Source organism: Thunnus albacares, chromosome 22, assembly GCF_914725855.1.
Source record: "Thunnus albacares chromosome 22, fThuAlb1.1, whole genome shotgun sequence".
Lineage (NCBI taxonomy): Eukaryota > Metazoa > Chordata > Actinopteri > Scombriformes > Scombridae > Thunnus > Thunnus albacares.
Genome location: NC_058127.1, coordinates 10,252,923 through 10,270,792, shown reverse-complemented (window position 1 = coordinate 10,270,792; position 17,870 = coordinate 10,252,923). Strand labels below are relative to the sequence as shown.

Genomic DNA, 17,870 nt, shown 5'->3' with positions numbered 1-17,870 from the left:
AACACATTTGTAATTCAGGACTTCCTCATAAAACGACCAGATAGACACAAATCTACCACCAAATAAAAAGAGTAAATTAGAGTAAATAAAAAGTTTTGACCACAGTTTATATCTAATTCACTATAGAGACTATTAAACACACACACACACATATACAGGATGTAGTGTCCAAGAATGCACAGTAGAATTATACGTGTTTATTTATATACACACACAACACCTACCTCATCACAATGCAGACACTGTTGATGCAAGAGCAGTGGGCATATACTGCATAACATACACAAATAAACACAATAAAATGTTAAGCATGTTTATGATGTGATATGACTAAACTGAATGATTTTATGGATAATGGATGTGCAGTAAATACTTATTGTTTATACATTTTTTATTCATAACATTTTCCAGGCACAAACCTTTGCACAAGACACAAGCTGATGTATTTCTGCAGTGACCAGGAAGTGTACATGTGTCAACGTTTATCAAACCAGTTGAAGTTTTCTGTGGTTTGCATACAAGGGAAGGAAACACAGGCAGGCTAAATTCTAAAGAAGTTGAAGAAAGTCTGATCTCATCTTTCATTTACCCGAAATGCAACTTCTCTCTATGTCTTTCTGCTGCATTATTATTAAAGCAAGGTAGAAACATTTGTCAGACTCAGAGCAGCTGAGTGACAGAGTGTCAGTGCTGGATGTGAGGATGAGGTACACTTTGATCTGTGTGCTGGGATTATTCTGTAAGTACATTACTAACTTTCTCTGTTTGCATGTCACAGATTAAAGAACATGTTCCTGAATAGTCAGAATTACAGAGTATCACTGGTTGAACCAGTTTCTCTGAGAGCTTGAACAGAGCACGTTAATGGTTTTTAACTACAGGGTTGTTTTATAGGCCAGATGTTGTTTGGTGACTTGGCTCAGTTTAGATTGAAGGACTGTATTAAATTTACTGCTGGATGATTATTTTTGCATGATGTAAATGTGAATTGTTTCAGGTATTGTTATGTATGTGGGTTTTGAATTTCATGATTTTCTTTTTTTATTTTACATGTTTCATTTTAAAGAGTTTTTCACCTCTTATCTGTTTTAATTTATCAAACAATAGTTACCGCTGCTGAAACTCTATTTGCTTTTGTTCTTTTTGTTTTGTGTGTGTGTGATTTTGACTTTCTGTTAGTTTGATTAAGTCTGATGAAGTTTCAATCTTTATTTTAGTGCTGAATACACTCTTCTACGGACACTCTGAAGGTGACCAATTATTTTTGTTTGTATATTATATATAAATATTTATTTCTTATTTGTTATCCACTGTATTACTCTTAAGGCCCAAACGCACTGAAAGCGTGTGATGCGTCTTGAAGTACATTTATTTATTTTTAATGGCCAAACACGCACCAAAAGCGTTATTAGGCGCGTCAAACTGTCCTGACGTCTCAACTCGGACCTCTTTCGATTTTGGAGCGTCAAATGAGGACCAAGCGACCAGAGAGAGAGAGAGAGAGAGAGAGAGAGAGAGAGAGAGAGATAGAGAGAGAGAGAGAGAGAGAGAGAGAGAGAGAGAGAGAGAGAGAGAAGGAGGAGGAGGAGGAGGAGGAGACAGAGAGAGTGAGCGGTAGTGAGAAAAAAAGCTTCTGAATGAGAGAAATAAATCGTTTTATTCTGATTGTTTCACTGCAGTCACGTTTTATCGCTTTTAGTGCTTTTGGGCCTTTAATCACATCCCATTATTGTGTTCATATTTTATCATGTATGTATCATTGTACTCCATGTATCAATACAAATTCTGAAATGACTTGATTTGTGCTCAAAGGTGTAAAACAGCATTTTCCTCAAGATGCCTGTTTATGTAGGGAGACCAGATGTTGTGATGACTCTTGAGACACACAAGTATCTGAAGAAAACACATATGCAGCATTTAGAAAGACAAGTTGGAGTTTGATTATGAACATAAATGTGCAAACAGAGAGTCTAAATTCATTTGAGTCATACATGATTTTAAACAGGTGTTTCCTTTGTGTTATATAAAGATATAAATACATTTTTGATGGCTTGTCCATGACAGTCACTTATTCGTTTTATTGTTTTTCTAAACTTAGACAGACACAAGGTCACACTGAGAGCAGACAGGAAGACCATAAGAGGACGGCACAGTGTGACACTGATCTGCAATGTAGAGGACAAAAATGTGATTTAGAATTTCTGTTTGAATGAAAGCAATGGGATTGTGCTTAGAGTTTATAGATGATACATGAGTGTCAAGTTTTCAAAGTGTGTGCATAGCTCCATTTTTTTATGTTTATGCAAAGGAGAAAAAGTGTAATGTCTTTGTTCTAAACTAACAGCAAATAGACCAAAGGCCAAACTGAGTGCTGACAACAGAGACATTCCAGTAGGGGGCAGTGTGACCCTGACCTGCTCTGTGGACCCATCATCATCTGGTTGGAAATATTACTGGTACAAAGATGAGAAAAACTCTGAACCCCTGAACACACAAGATGCTGTTTTCCAATCAACTGGACATATCAGTGTCTCACAGGGAGGACTCTACTGGTGCAGAGGAGAAGGAGGAGACCCAGTTGACTACACAGAGTACAGTGATTCAATCACAATCAACACAATTGGTGAGTTTGACAATTTATTACACACAATGTGCTGAGTGCTGAGCAATTGAATCTCTTTTCTGCCTTCACCTAACCTGTCATGAAACAAAAAAGAGAACTGACATCTTATTGTTTGACTTCTGTGAACTAAAGTTTTAAATTTCAAGCAGATTTTGTCAAAAGGGTACGGGAGGCCGAGAGAGTTAAATGCACTGCAACTTAAGATTCACATGTAAATGTTGTAGAAAACACACACGCATGTGAGAAAACACATATGCAGCATTTAGAAAGACAAGTTGGAGTTTTAACATTGAGTAATACATAATTTGAGACAGATGTTTCCTTTGTGTGCTCTAAAAATATAAATACATTCTTAATGACATGTTCATTACAGTGATTCAAAAATCATTTGACACAATGTTTCAGCTGAAATGGTTTTAGCTTGTTTCAGTCTAGATTTTAAATTGGTGAGGTGGCTTTTAGATTATTTTATTGATTATATTTTAAAATGATCAGAGTCAGTGATGGCAGGTAAGATTCTTTACTCCAGTGGCTCCCCCGAGTGGTGAGTCCTTTCTCAGCATGAGAACAGACACATCATTAAATTAGCTGACAGTACTGTGATCCTCAGTTTATTACTTGACCAACTTTTTCCCCCTGATACAAAACTTCTCTTCAGGTGAATGTTTATAAGAAATATGGCTGTGAACAAACTGTCCTGGAATGCAAATAAAATCTATTCACACAATTTTTCATTTCAGTCTATCTAAGTAAGATAACAGAAAATATTTTCTACCTCCAACAATGATGCAGCCTCCTATGAGCAGCTCAGTAACAAGTGGTCGCTTTTTAGTTTGGGAACAGAATTACTGAAACTGAGCCACCTGTGTGTGTGTGTGTGTGAGTGTGTGTGTGTGTATGTGTGTGTGTGATTATACAATGTCCGTGTTGCTCTTTTATGAATCTTTCCATTTTGGCAAATCATCCGATCACAAAGGTTTTATGTCTCTTTAAATTGCTGCCACTAATGTTTACTTGTCACTTTTCTTCCTGATGATTTTATGGCGTTAAATCTTCTTTTGCAAACATGTTGCTTGATATGTTTTCATACTTCTATTTTTTTCAACTGCTTTTGTTATTATGGCTGTTGAGTTGTGTTTGCATTGTTTGTTAAACTGTGCTACAACAATCAACTTGTTGTAAAATGTTTTTCTTCATTTTACATCTCCATTAGTATCCTAATCAGATATTTTTTATGTGAACAGTTCCAAATAAGGCCACTGTGATCCTGCAACCCAAACTGATATACAGGGGTGAGACAGTCACTGTCAGATGTGAGATCCAGGGAGGTGGAGACACTGAGTGGACGTATGAATGGACACCAGCCAACTTAAACACATATCCAACACTCAGTGAACACAGGATCAACAGCAACAATTACTACAGTGGAGAATTCAAGTGTAGAGGAAGGAAGGACTCATATTCCTCGACAGAGTGGAGTGATGTCATCAAATTGACAGTAAAACGTAAGTTGGACATCTTTCATCCATAATGAACATGTTATGTTTTACATTATTTTCATCTGTTGTTGTGTTCATCAATGCCATCTGATATCATTTACTCAGCTACCTAATAAGTCAGTATATTTATTTAATTTAATTAATTTTATTTCTTATTATTTATTTTATTTTTAAGATTGATCTGTTAGTTTAATAGTGTTACATGTTGGCCTGGAGGCAGCCATTCAGGCTTTTGAGCTATTTCAAGAATGATTTCACTCTAGTACTTGTACTCTTCTGTATTCTTAACAATATAATGAAGGTGATATTTGTTCTAATGTGAACAGCAAGTAATCTCAAGGTCACAGTGACAGCAGAAAGGACAGTCATACCAGTATATATTTCTGTTTTTATCCAAACTGTGTATATTTGGCGGGTACAGTTTCTAACAAGACTGTTGTAACACAGCAAACCAACTGGCCTCAGATAGTCAGTGGTGAGTCAATCACTCTAAGATGTGAGATCAAAGATAGTGGAGACACTGAGTGGGAGTATGAATGGAAAACAACCAAAGAAAAACTTCTAAAACACAGTGAATACTGGAGTTTCAGTGCTACTTTTACAGTGTGGAAGCTACAGGTGTAAGGATAAACAGAAAATAGACTTGTATTCAACAGAAAGAAGTGATCCCATCAGGTTGACAGTGTCATGTAAGTTGGACTGTGTTTAATCAATTGTGAGAATATCATTTTTTTGAGTTTACACCTATCAGTGTCTGAATAATTCAATAGAATATATTTCTTTCCTCAATAATTAGTTAACTTCTCAGGATTGATCAGTAAATAATTGTGTTTGTTTTTGAAGACAAGCCATCATTCAGTGTCCTGTAGCATTTGAAATATATTTAATTGATTTATTATAAACTGATTAAAGATCACAGTTATTAAATGAATATCTTTGTTTATATCTTCATTTAAACTAAATCACAAGGACATTAATTACCTTTTTAATGTCTTTGTTCTAAACTGAACAGCATATAAACCAAAGGCCAAACTGGGTGCTGACAACACAGACATTCCAGTAGGGGGCAGTGTGACCCTGACCTGCTCTGTGGACCCATCATCATCTGGTTGGAAATACGACTGGTACAAAGATGAGAAAACCTCTGAACCCCTGAACACACAAGATGCTGTTTCCCAATCAACTGGACAAATCAGTGTCCCACAGGGAGGAGTCTACTGGTGCAGAGGAGGAAGAGGAGACCCAGTTTACTACACAGAGTACAGTGATTCAATCTGGATCAACAAATATGGTGAGTTTGACAATGTTTTGTTGGAATACAAAATGTAGAAACATCTAATGTGTGTTTATGAATACTTATAGACATCAAGGAAAACAATCATTTTGTTTGATGATGATTTAACCTTTTGTCATTTTTGTATCCTTGTTGGTGATTCTTGAACACAAACAGTCTCAAACAGAGCAGTTGTGACTCTGCAACCCAACTGGCCAAAGATATACAGAGGAGAGGCGATCACTCTCAGATGTGACATCAAGGATGGAGGAGACACTAAGTGGGAGTATGAATGGAAAACACCCAGCTCAATAAAACCTCAAATACAAAATGAATACAGGATCAGTTCTGCTTATACATCAGACGGTGGAGACTACAGGTGTTTGGGCAGAATGAAAAGTGAACAATCTTCAACAGAGTGGAGTGATGCCTTCAAACTGACAGTATTATGTAAGTCAGATCATATTTCTTTCACACTGAAAATGTAAATTACTCATTTTTTGTGTTTTATTTATTTATTTATTTATATTTATTTATATTATTTCATTTTTTTTCATTTATTTGAAGATAGTTTACTGTATGTGTATCTGCATCATTATTTTTTTTCATTCTGAGAAAATCACTTTCCAACAGATGCACCTGTCCTCACTGTGTCTCCATCATGGCTGAGTCCTGGAGACTCAGTAACTCTGAGCTGTGAGGTTGAACATCCATCTGCAGGATGGAGGTTCTACTGGTATAAGACTGTTCCCAAACTATCAGACAACTCCTACAGTGATGAGCTGCTACCTGGTAGCACCAATGGGACTGAACAGGATTCCTACATCGTTCATGGGTCGACACACACAGCAAGATATATGTGTAGAGCTGGAAGAGGAGACCCAGTGTTTTACACTCAGTACAGCAAACCTGAGTTTGTTTGGTCTGGAGGTGAGTTTGTTTGTTTGTTTTTGTCTCCTTCTGTCAAGAAGCAGTTGTGATGTCATTATCTGGGTATTGATTGTGGTGAACCTATGACCTTTCTCCATCAAGTCAAGATTTCAGTTTTTCAACACACTCACCAAACACAATGTTGATATTGAATTATTCTACATACTGGACTGGGCTGGATTTCCTTCTTTAAATCTTCAATTGATCTGAAAGCATTACAGCACCGAAAATCTGGGATATTATGATTTTACTTGTCATTGAAATCAAACTCTTCTCCTCTTTGCAATGAATACTTTAACTTTGGATACCTGAGCTCATCTTACAGCCAATACTCATTACTTTTACTGACACAGCAGGCTGGACAGGTGTGGTTAAATGAGACTTTATCTAGTGGTCAGGCAACATATAGACATACAAAACAGTCAAAATCTAGTAATGAAAAACCAGAAAAGTCAGCAGGCAACAAAGCAGGTAAATGGACAAAGTACAGAAACAGCTGGAAACCTGAGAAAACTCAGACAGATGAGAGAAAAACACTGACTATACAGTACCAGTCAAAAGTTTAGACACACTTTCTCATTCAAGGGAAGGTGTGTCCAAACTTTTGACTAGTACTTTATATAGAGACAATGAAGCATCATTTAGAATGAAAAACACATCCTCTGTATGTTTGAAAGGTGGCAGGTAAACGTAGGTTGTTTACAGCTTCACAGTGAACAGTTGCTGTAGTTATCTTGGTAGCAAGTTTTCAAGATAGAAAAATAATCAAAACATCCATAAAACAGCTCAAACCACTCTGCAGCACACTTCACGTCTCCACTGTCAGTCCATATGCTCTGTATGTTCTTAACACTCACAGTTTCACCAAAACACTGAACCTTTTGCACAGTTTATGTTATTCAGATGTTTTTACTCTCAACAACAAAATGTATTAAAAATACAAAAAAGAGGATTTTTTGCATTGTGATCTTTTTAATTTTAATATCTCTGTACTTGGTTTGCTCCTCATTATATGTTTTTCAGATGTTCATTCAGCAGTGACTCTCAAAGTGAGTCCTGACAGAGTGCAGCACTTCATCTATGACTCTGTCTCACTGAGCTGTGAAGGAAACTCTACTGAGTGGAGAGTGAGGAGGTTTCCTGAGGGCAGCTACTGGTCATACTGTTCTAACTGGATGTCAATGACTGGATCCACATGCAACATCAAGAGTTCATGGCAGAGTGACGCAGTGTACTGGTGTGAGTCTGGATCAGGAGAGTTCAGCAATGCAGTCAACATCACTATACAGAGTATGTTTACATTACATTTTATTTCATTTTCATCTTGTATTTAAATTATTTTCAACATGGTGTCACTAACTACACTTCCTGTGTAGACAAACAAGTTATATTCCTAACCTTTTGATAGCAAAAATTATGTTATATTATTGTTTCTTTAACAAAAAACTAAAAGCTCATTAAGTTATTATTCCTTGAGATTATAATAAAGAAGTATCATCCAATTAATTAGAAAATTAAGTGTCCTCTGCACAACTCATAATTTAGTGGTGTTCTTGTCAAACACAGGTAATACAAAAGAATAAATAAATGATGAAAGGACTTCCTTCACACCAAAAACTCATCTGTGGACAAAATTAAAGCTTCTTCATATTTATTTAAACAACTGGAAATTAATATTTTACAGATCCAAGATATTTGGTCCACAGCTTTTTTGGTGTGCAGCAAGACCTTTCTTTATTCTTGATCATAAAATTAACATGCAGATTTAGTTAGAGGTGATTTTGTGTCAATAGCCATCCATCATTTCTTTCATGTGTACCTGTTAGCTCTAGAGCTAACTAGCCATAGCTAATATATTTACAGATACAAGACATGTATGTAATAAAGCTGAAATGTTGGATCTTTGCTCAGCTACACTGATTCTGTGAGATAAATTAGTTGGAGAAAAATAAAGGCATATGTGTGATCTATTCTCATGGTTTTATGTCACCTTGTTCTAAAGGTCAGCAGCTGATCTCTGACTGAAACTTCATATTCTTTGACTGTTTTACAGATGCAGATATTATCCTGGTGAGCCCTGTGCATCCTGTGACTGAGGGAGATTCTGTTACTCTTGGCTGCAAACTGAAGAGAAGAGAATTACTTTCCAATGTGTTTTTCTATCAAAATGACAAACTTATCCAAAATGATACCAGAGGGGAGCTGAATATCTCTGCAGTGTCAATGTCAGACGAAGGCTTCTACAAGTGTAAATACTCAGGAAACGAATCAGTACAGAGTTGGATGTCAGTTAAGGGTGAGTAGGATTAAAACAATTCATGCATTTTCTTTCTTCTAAACTGTGTTGCTGTCTTAGAAAGAAATGTGGTCAAATACTTTACAGAATTAGAAATTTACAGGTTTAGTTTCAGCTGATTTCACATATTGGATTGTGTAAGAGATCTTGTTTTATACTGAACATAAGGATATTCAATAATTAAACATAAAATTCATAATTTAGTATATATCAAAATACAAATGTAAATGAATGATCAGTCAAAGATTGTTTTCTTTTGAGTTGAATAAAGTTGCATCAGTGGTCATAACTCATATCACACTGTATAGCAACACATACATGTTTGTACATACTGTTTATTGTGTGTTTAGTGTGTGTTTAGTGTGTGTATATGTGTTTGTGTTTTCTTACTTCTAGATTTGTATATTAATGTGTTTGTATTTATGTGTTTGTGCTGCAGAAGTCGACTTTTTTTGTATCCTAGATTTTTTGTCTTTACTAAGACTTGATGTGACTTCACTTATTTTTATTAAAGCGCTTCAGTTTAAGAATCGTACTATAGAACTTAATTAATTGTATTAATAGTTATTATTTATTATCTATTACAGCAGTGTCCAGGCCTGAAAGCTCTTCATCTCTTATACCATTAATTGTTGGGCTGGTTTGTGGAATTATTCTTATTATTCTCCTGCTCCTGTTGCATCGCTACAGACGATCCAAAGGTGAGACTTTTTCACTCTGATGTTAAATGTTTTATGTTTTAATTATTCAAATACAAAGATGTACTCTGATGTCATAATGTGAAATAGCAGAAAAATAATCTATAAAATAAAACCACATAACAATAAATATCTTTTTCACAGATTCACACTTTATCAGGTTGGTACAAAACTCTCTTCTCTCATTTTGAACATAACAGCAGTACCTTCAATGTGTCTTATTAAATTCATTGTATTTGCTAAATGTTTTAGGCGGATCCAGTCTGACAGCACCAATCAGGACCCCGCCGTGAATCACATGGTCAACCTTAATGAAACTCAACATGACGTATACTCCTCTCTTCTCCATGGTCAGTCTTCAAACTAATCCTGATTAATTTTGTCATTTTTTGTTTACTCTAACAATAACATTTCTATTACTCTTTTTCTAGACTATAGCCATCTGATTTTTAATGAATATTAAGCAAAAGCCACAATCCATTAGACAGGAAGTTGTTGTTGATCTCAGTAAATAAAGCAGTGGGTCAGTTTGTAGAACAGTCTCAAAGATTTGTCACATAACCTGTTGTTCTACCACATGCACAAAAGATCAGACTAGAACATTGTTTTATATTGTTGTGATTGAACCAAAACTACAAGACTTATGTCCAGAGTCCAGAAATATTATTGCCATTATGGCTTTAAGGCTTTATAGTCTTGGTTGTAACGTATTAAATATTACAGTCTACAAAGATATTAAAGCTTCTAAAACCTTTATGGTTTCCTGTTGTTGCATTTATCCACACTGTTAAAATCACTTTTTTTTAAAAAAAACAAACCTGAAGACTTTTGTTAAAAAGGTGATATTTGATTGGTATCATGCAATTGAAATGATTAATTTGACGTCGGCTTGATTTTCATTTTCTGCTCACAGGTGATGCTTCTGTCTATGAATCAATCAGAGGTTCTGAAGACACTGAAAAAGGTACAGTATACACCTTAACATGGAGCAGTCTGAAATGCAATATTACATAATTTAAGGGAAAACAATTTACAAAACAATGTAACATCAAATATCCTTTTCACAGATTCACACTTTATCAGGTTGGTACAAAACTCTCTTCTCTCATTTTGAACATAACAGCAGTACCTTCAATGTGTCTTATTAAATTCATTGTATTTGCTTAATGTTTTAGGCCGATCCAGTCTGACAGCACCAATCAGGACTCTGCTGCAAATCACATGGTCAACCTGAATGAAACTCAACATAACGTATACTCCTCTCTTCTCCATGGTCAGTCTTCAAACTAATCCTGATTAATTTTGTCATTTTTTGTTTACTGTAACCTCAACATTTCTATTACAGTCTATAAAGACAGTAAAGGTTCTAAAACATTTAAGATTCCCTGTATTTGCATTTATCCACAATATTTTAAAATCGAATAAATAAATTAAAAAAAACCTGAGGATTTTTGTTAAAAAGGTGATATTTGATTGGTATCATGCAATTTAAATGGTTCACTTGATCTCAGCTTGATTTTCACTTTTTGCTCACAGGTGATGCTTCTGTCTATGAATCAATCAAAGGCTCTAAAGACACTGAATGAAAATGGTACAGTATACACCTTAACATGGAGCAGTCTGAAATGCAATATTACATAATTTAAGAGAAAACAATTTGCAAAACAATGTAACATCAAATATCATTTTGACAGATTCAGGCTTTATCAGGTTGGAAACTCTCTTCTCTCAGAATGTGTAAAAGAATTTCTAATTGCTGATATTTGTGAATGTGTACAGGAAACTGAAAATGTGTATTCAGATTTGCAAGAGTATCAAGATTTGTGAATGTATACACTAGGGCTGGACGATATCTCAAATTGATTTTATTCATTTAAATTCTTGTTTTTGGTCAATGTGTAAAATGTCTAAATCGTAAAATTGAGTTATTACAAAATGCACGAAAAGGTTATTTTTAGTCAAAAAGTAGATGGCAGCTACATTAGCTGTTTTGAGTCACAACAGTCTCGTAAACTGTGACATTATTAATTACACTACAGGCACACCTGCCACAGCTGTCTCTGGTTATCTCGCAGTGAATTTAACAGTCACATCTACGAGAAGAACAGACTGAAAATGACTCTGCACACTGATCTGTGCTCTTGGTTTGTGTTAGTTGATGAGGTCTCATCTCTGGTTATGAGAGTTGAAACACCTGAAGTTGAAGGAACAGTATCCAGATTCTACACTGTACAGTTTACTCTCCAGGTAGCTAATGCTAGCTAGCAGCAGTCTGCAGATATCAGGCTGATGTCTTGTAAAGAAACACAAACAGCAGCAGCTAGTGAGCTGATTTTTCTGCTCTATCTGTGCTGAAACTGATTATTAAACTAGATGCCTATGATCTACTTAGTTGAAGCATCTGGTGCTCACAGTCAATAGCTGTGTGGGATCACATGTATTTTATGCATAATGATTATAACAGCCTTGCGGGTGTTGCAGGTTTCTTATTGTTCTTGCTCAACTGTCTTAAATAAATATGATGTTTTAAGTCTGCATTATGAAGGCAAACAAAAATCAAGTAAAATCATGAAACGACCCCAAGATTGAAAAAAATAACGATTTTTTTGTCCATATCGCCCAGCCCTAGCATACACAGAGTTGTGAATGTGTAAAATCTGTGAGAAAAATGTATTTTAAGTATTTTGCTCCAAGAGTTGGGAAGTTACACCTCAGGTACACCTCTCCATTGGTTTTCTTTATACATGTGACTTTTGCTAGACTCCTGTCATGCCTGAGATCTGCAAATGTGTCACAATTTTTGTCTGTAACACAGTGTGCCAACCAATATTGAATTATTTGCAATATTAACTTGCAGACAAACATTCTGCAGGTTTCTTGTCAACAGATTGATGGTCATCACTGCTGCAAAACCACTAACTAGCATTAACATTTTTCCTAATATCAATTACCTCATGTGTTCGCTGACTGTGACTGTCACAGCGTGCAGTCAGTGAGGATTAGTCTGGTGCAGGTTACTCACTGAAAATATAGTTAAACATTAAAGGCTGCTGTCACTAACAAGACAAGTATAGTTTGTTGAAAATAACATGTTTGTTTCCTGCAGACTCTAATGTTACATCATATGAACTACATTTGTTTACAGCAGCAGGGTAGATTCTAGCAAAGCCCCAGCAATAAAATACAGAATAAAATGCATTGCAATGATGTTACCCACAAACAGAATATTTTATACATAACATTGCAGTTTATTTACCGTTGAAGTTGTCTCAGGGGAAACACTGCAACAATATTGTGCTAGCAGTTTCTAGCGAGGCTAAAACATTACAGGTTGTCAGTTTGCACCATTAACGATGTTAAAGAGCTACTGGTCACTCACTAGATGGAAATTTGTTGCTTGTTGTTATGGTAGTTGGGAACAGTACAGTGACTTTTACGGCTCCATTGCATCTTGCCTTGTTTTTTCAGTTCCTCCCAGTGTGAGCCTGCGAGCCTCGGCCAAGTATGAAGAAAACCCTCACATTTGCAAATTTTAGTCAGGAATGTAGCAAAAGTCACATGTAAAAAGACAACTAATTACATATGTACCTGAGTTGTAACTGATGACTTTCTGTTTCCATCTCTTGGAGCAAAACTTTCAGTCATTAATAAAAGGCCATTTACTCTGAGTTTTTTGAATACATATTTACAGATTCACATATACAGATTTGTCTGCATATTCACAAGTGTCGATACACTTACAAATCTTAATACATAGTTGCAGATTGCTGTACATATTCACACATTTCAGTATGAATTTAGAGATTCTTTTACAGGTTTACAAATCTGAATATGCACACACTCTCCACACACATTTGCAAACACTATTGCTACAATAATACAGAAGAAAGACAAATTAATTAAGGTCTACACTCACCTGCAACTGTTACTGTCCAACATGTTGGTCTTGGACACAGTGTAATGTATGTGATGTGTTCTGTATTTGCAAAATTGTAGGTGTTTATAATTATTATTTTTTTGAATGTTTTATGTTGGAATGTATGTTTATTTTACATTATGTGTGTATGCAGTGCTGAAGAACAGTATTTATACATCAGTATGTATATTCAGTATCAGTATGTTTACAAAATTCTGTAAAAGCCATAATACTCTGCTGTGTGACTGCTTTGAGCACTCTGAGCATTACAATACTGTTATTCTTTTATTATCAGTGGAGACATTAACCCTGACAACCCTTCAGTACATTATCATTGTAAATTATGACATTACTGGAAAATGTTTCAGACTAATCTTCTCTTTTGGTTTTCTTCCAGGTCTGTAGAGAGATCTGTATCAACAAAACCAAAGGAATGGATGACAACATGAAGAACTACATCATTGTGTAGTTTATTTGCAGTTTTGTGTGCAATTGTGTACATCTGCTATCTAAATATCAAATGTGCTCAGTATTTTGTACAGTTAATACAGTAGTGCAGCTTTAGTCAGTCAGCCTCTTCTTCAGTTTTTGATGAAACAGCTTTAATGACTATATGTGATGATCTGCTATCAAACAACATCCTGTTAAACATGTTGAAGAAAACATCTCAAAATGTGAACAACTGTAAACAAAGCTGATCAAAGATCCCTGTTTTACATTATGGGGTGAACATCAGACAGCAGAGAGAGGGAGTAGGACACTGTAGGAAAATTAGTAAAATGGCCCTTTAAAATACTACAATAAGTGACTGAAAGCTGAATTCTGTAACCTCACATATTGTCTCCCTCAATCTATAGCTAAGTAATATCTACTGTATTGTATTGTTATATCTAACCTCATCATATTAAACTATATTCAGCATAGTAAAGTCTGATTGACTAGTAACAGGTCACAGAAATGCAAATATAATATCTCTTAGTTGGAATTTTTTAAAGGATAAATGTGAACTGATGACAGTCAAGATTTTGTAATAAGAGCTTCTCCAATTATACGTGCTAATTTTAATTTGTAGTGAACAACTGTGTGTATTTATTAAAAACATTACAGGTTTTAGCTTTGAAGCACATTTCCAGGTCTGTATTTTTAATCTGGGGCTCTACAGGAATATGTAACTTTTGCTATTATTATACACGAAAGTTTTCCTGTCTATTTACAAATGAATTTACCTGTGATGTATGTGCTTATTTTTTTTAGTCATCAATAAACATTTTTTCAGCAGTAAACAGTCAGTGATGTTTTTAATTGCTTTTTATATTTATATCATATATACTTTATATATTTATGTAATTGAGTGAACTAGAGGTTACTATTTTGAAGCTATAGGAACATACAGGGGGGAAAAAGTATAAAAACTTTGGAAAAACATTTAGCTTTTGCCTGGGGCCTCCTGATTTCAAGAAGTGTTGCCATCTAATTGCACACTACCAAAGGTGTGAGTCCACATGTGTTTCTTAATATGAGCTGATCAGAGAGCAGATGCCAGAGAGAGTTGAGGAAGTAGAGAGGAGAGTGGTGCACTACTGATCCATATCTAATAATGAAAAGCTAAACATCAAACAAGAAATGCAAGTTGAAATTAATGTCAACTGTTATTAATAGAAAGGTCAAACAATGAAGAGTCTCCCATTAAATAATGAATACAGAGGGAGAATAGTCATTAAATATGAAAAAATGAACCTCCACACAAATTTAATACAACTCCATTTTTTTTAAAGGTCTATTTCTAGTTTTCACCACTAGATGTCACTATTTCATTATTTGATGTGGGCCTTCATTATTTATTGCTGCCACATTCATTGTTCGATGTGGTGATTTGTTATGTGATGTGTGCTGTGTGCCCGACCTGTCATCAAACCTGCCATCAAAGGCTCCACTCAATGCCTACAGAGCAGGAGTCCTGCAGGGGAGACTCTTGACTGACCGATGAAAATGAGGAAATAAAGTCTTTAGTTAAAGCCAAATGAAGCTTAGTGAAAGTTCAGTCAGGAAGACTATCTTTTGCATGCTCAGGTCATTAGTATTATTTCCCAAACCATCTGTCATTCCCATCCTTAAGGCGTTGGTGTCATCAGCTGTTCACATCAGCTGATCACATCTGACCAATAGCACGGTGACACACCTTTATTTGTCAGCCTATCATAATGTGGCTGTCTTTTAAAATATGTTTTCTCCTTCTCAACCTTAATGCTTTTATGCTGTTGTTTTGTGCGCCCCACCACCTCCCCATCACCACCCAGTCTTTGCAGATTCATCAGTGCATCTCCTCATCAACCTCATCAGCCTTATCAGCCTCAGCAGAAGACATCGGCCACCATCACCAGTGTCTGGACTCCATGGAGGGATTTATCTTGCTGCTGCTCCCTGTAGAGTCTAAGCACCAAAAACTCTGGTCAACACTTAATCTTCAATGTCATCTGTATAATAAACAATTATTTTTGCTGCATTCACTGCAAAATTCATTCTCCTGATTGAAATTTACGCTGTCAGCCAGATGACATGTTTTACACCTGGTTGACAGCAGATGGCAGACTGAGGTGATAGGGAGAGTTCAAGATGTAAAACACAGTGAGAACTTTAATGTCAGATTTTCACAAGCTCACACCTCTGACTTTCTGTTATATGATGTTTCAGATTGAGAAATAAATATTGACTGTCCACTTCCTCATGTCACCACCAGTCTTAGTTGTATTCAAAGACAGTCAGTTAAAAAACCATTTTGTAATTGCTATATTATATTCATATGCATTGCACTTGACTCAATTTCTACTACCTCCCAAAATATTTTCACTTGTTTTAGTTTCTACTGTCTAAAAAATATGATTGCACATCCTGCACAGTATCAGACACCTCTTCTTTTCCGTGTATTGACACATCAGCTCTGGTGTGAATGTGACAACCACACCTCAAGTACGTGTTGCTATCAAAGCAACACATATTTATGTGAAGAGAGAAACTGTTGGTTTGTTTTCGTCATGCTGATAAGCAGTGGCTTGTTTTTTCTACTCAAGCTCTAGTTGTCAAGTAAACTGTGTAACACAATGGTGCAAAACGTGCAACAATTTATTTTTAATATATTTCATTTTTTATTTGTGTAGCCCGTCTACCCTCTATATTATGTAGATGGAGCCCTGAGTTCTTTATCCTAATTTCCTTTGTTATATTATCTCTGACTAATTTAATGTTTTTAGCTTGGGTCACTTTGAAAATCCTATAGCCTACCTCTTGAATATAACTTATTTTGAGACCATAGTGTAACAAACAATTGAGTATGCTAGCCCTTTAACACAATAAAATACCACAATCTAATATAAGTTGGTATAGAGTATAAAGGCTATATAGCTTTTAACCTCTGAAATAATAAACACACTCAGAAACCATTTAAAATTAAAAGTAATAATTTCTTCCTTTAATTCTAAGGCAAAATTAAATGAAAATAATATTAAATTAAATAACAGGAGTGTTCACTGCTTTTGTTTCACAAGTCACACAGTAGTTTTCCCTTTTTACCTTTTCACCTTAAAAGTATTTGCTTTTACTTTTCCGCTGAATTATTTTAGTGATCACACACACCAATTATTACCTATGCTAACCTATGCTATGCTGGTTGTTGTCTCTCGTTTCCAGATTGGAATAAATCCAGACGAAGCTACTTTGTCGAGCTGGGTTAGCTAGCAGCAGCCTACAGTCCGTTCACAGTGCTATCTCACCGCTCACTTCATTAACGAGCAGCCTCTTTCAAGTTGGCTACAGCGCAGCAGACTTCGGGTAGAAGTTATCTGTTACTTCCAAAACATGTCCTCTTACAGATTATCGAGCTGACAATCTAAGACTCAGGTACATCTATACTTTTTCCGGCACAACTTCGGATATCCATCAGAAAAACTGCTTTCTTCTCCGCTCCTCCAGTCTCTCTCCTCCTTCTCTCTCACTCCCCGTGTCTGCGTACACACACACGTCAGCCAAGTAACACACACAAACCTATTTGACCATATTCACCTCTCTAGAAAGATACCACTCTATTCAATAAGCAGCTTTTTATCAAAAGAAATAAAATAAAAGACATATATGCATTTTTAACATCCTTAACATGTTTAGTCATGAACTTGACCTTTTTCAACACAATGAGAAATATGAATTTTAACCATACTCTTTTAACAAATTCTATTGATCTATTTCTCTATCACAGACAACTATTTATACATGCATATTTTTAACCGGGCTACATTTGTTCTCCCTTTATGCATTTAATTTCTGAAAAACACAGGAAACTAAATGCATAAACACAGGAATGAGAACAGGTAAATGACAGTAAACAGAAAAGCAGCCTTTATAACCTAATACCAGAGGTTTGTAACATGGCTGTTCAGAAACGAGTTCTGACATTTGGCTTCTGTTTGAATTTGTGATGTAGATTCAGATTAACCACCATAATAACGGTCAAGCCAACCACAACAAAGGTAAGTAGTGCAGGCAGCAACGGTGGCCAGGAAGTGTAAACGTGTCAAAATTTTCTGCGGTCAAACTAATTGACATTGTCTGAGCTTTGTGTAAAAGGGAAGGAAACACAGGCAGGCT

General features: G+C 35.6%; 1 protein-coding gene across 1 annotated transcript in view; it reads left to right on the top strand.

The window, feature by feature from the left end:
* LOC122974480 overlaps nt 1–17,870 on the top strand; it is a 345,451-nt gene that overhangs the window by 192,607 nt on the left and 134,974 nt on the right. Inside the window, exons 52-53 of the mRNA XM_044342515.1 lie at nt 10,233–10,283; nt 11,014–11,029. Coding sequence (XP_044198450.1) covers nt 10,233–10,283; nt 11,014–11,029 — 67 coding nt within the window. The remainder of the gene's footprint in view (nt 1–10,232; nt 10,284–11,013; nt 11,030–17,870) is intronic.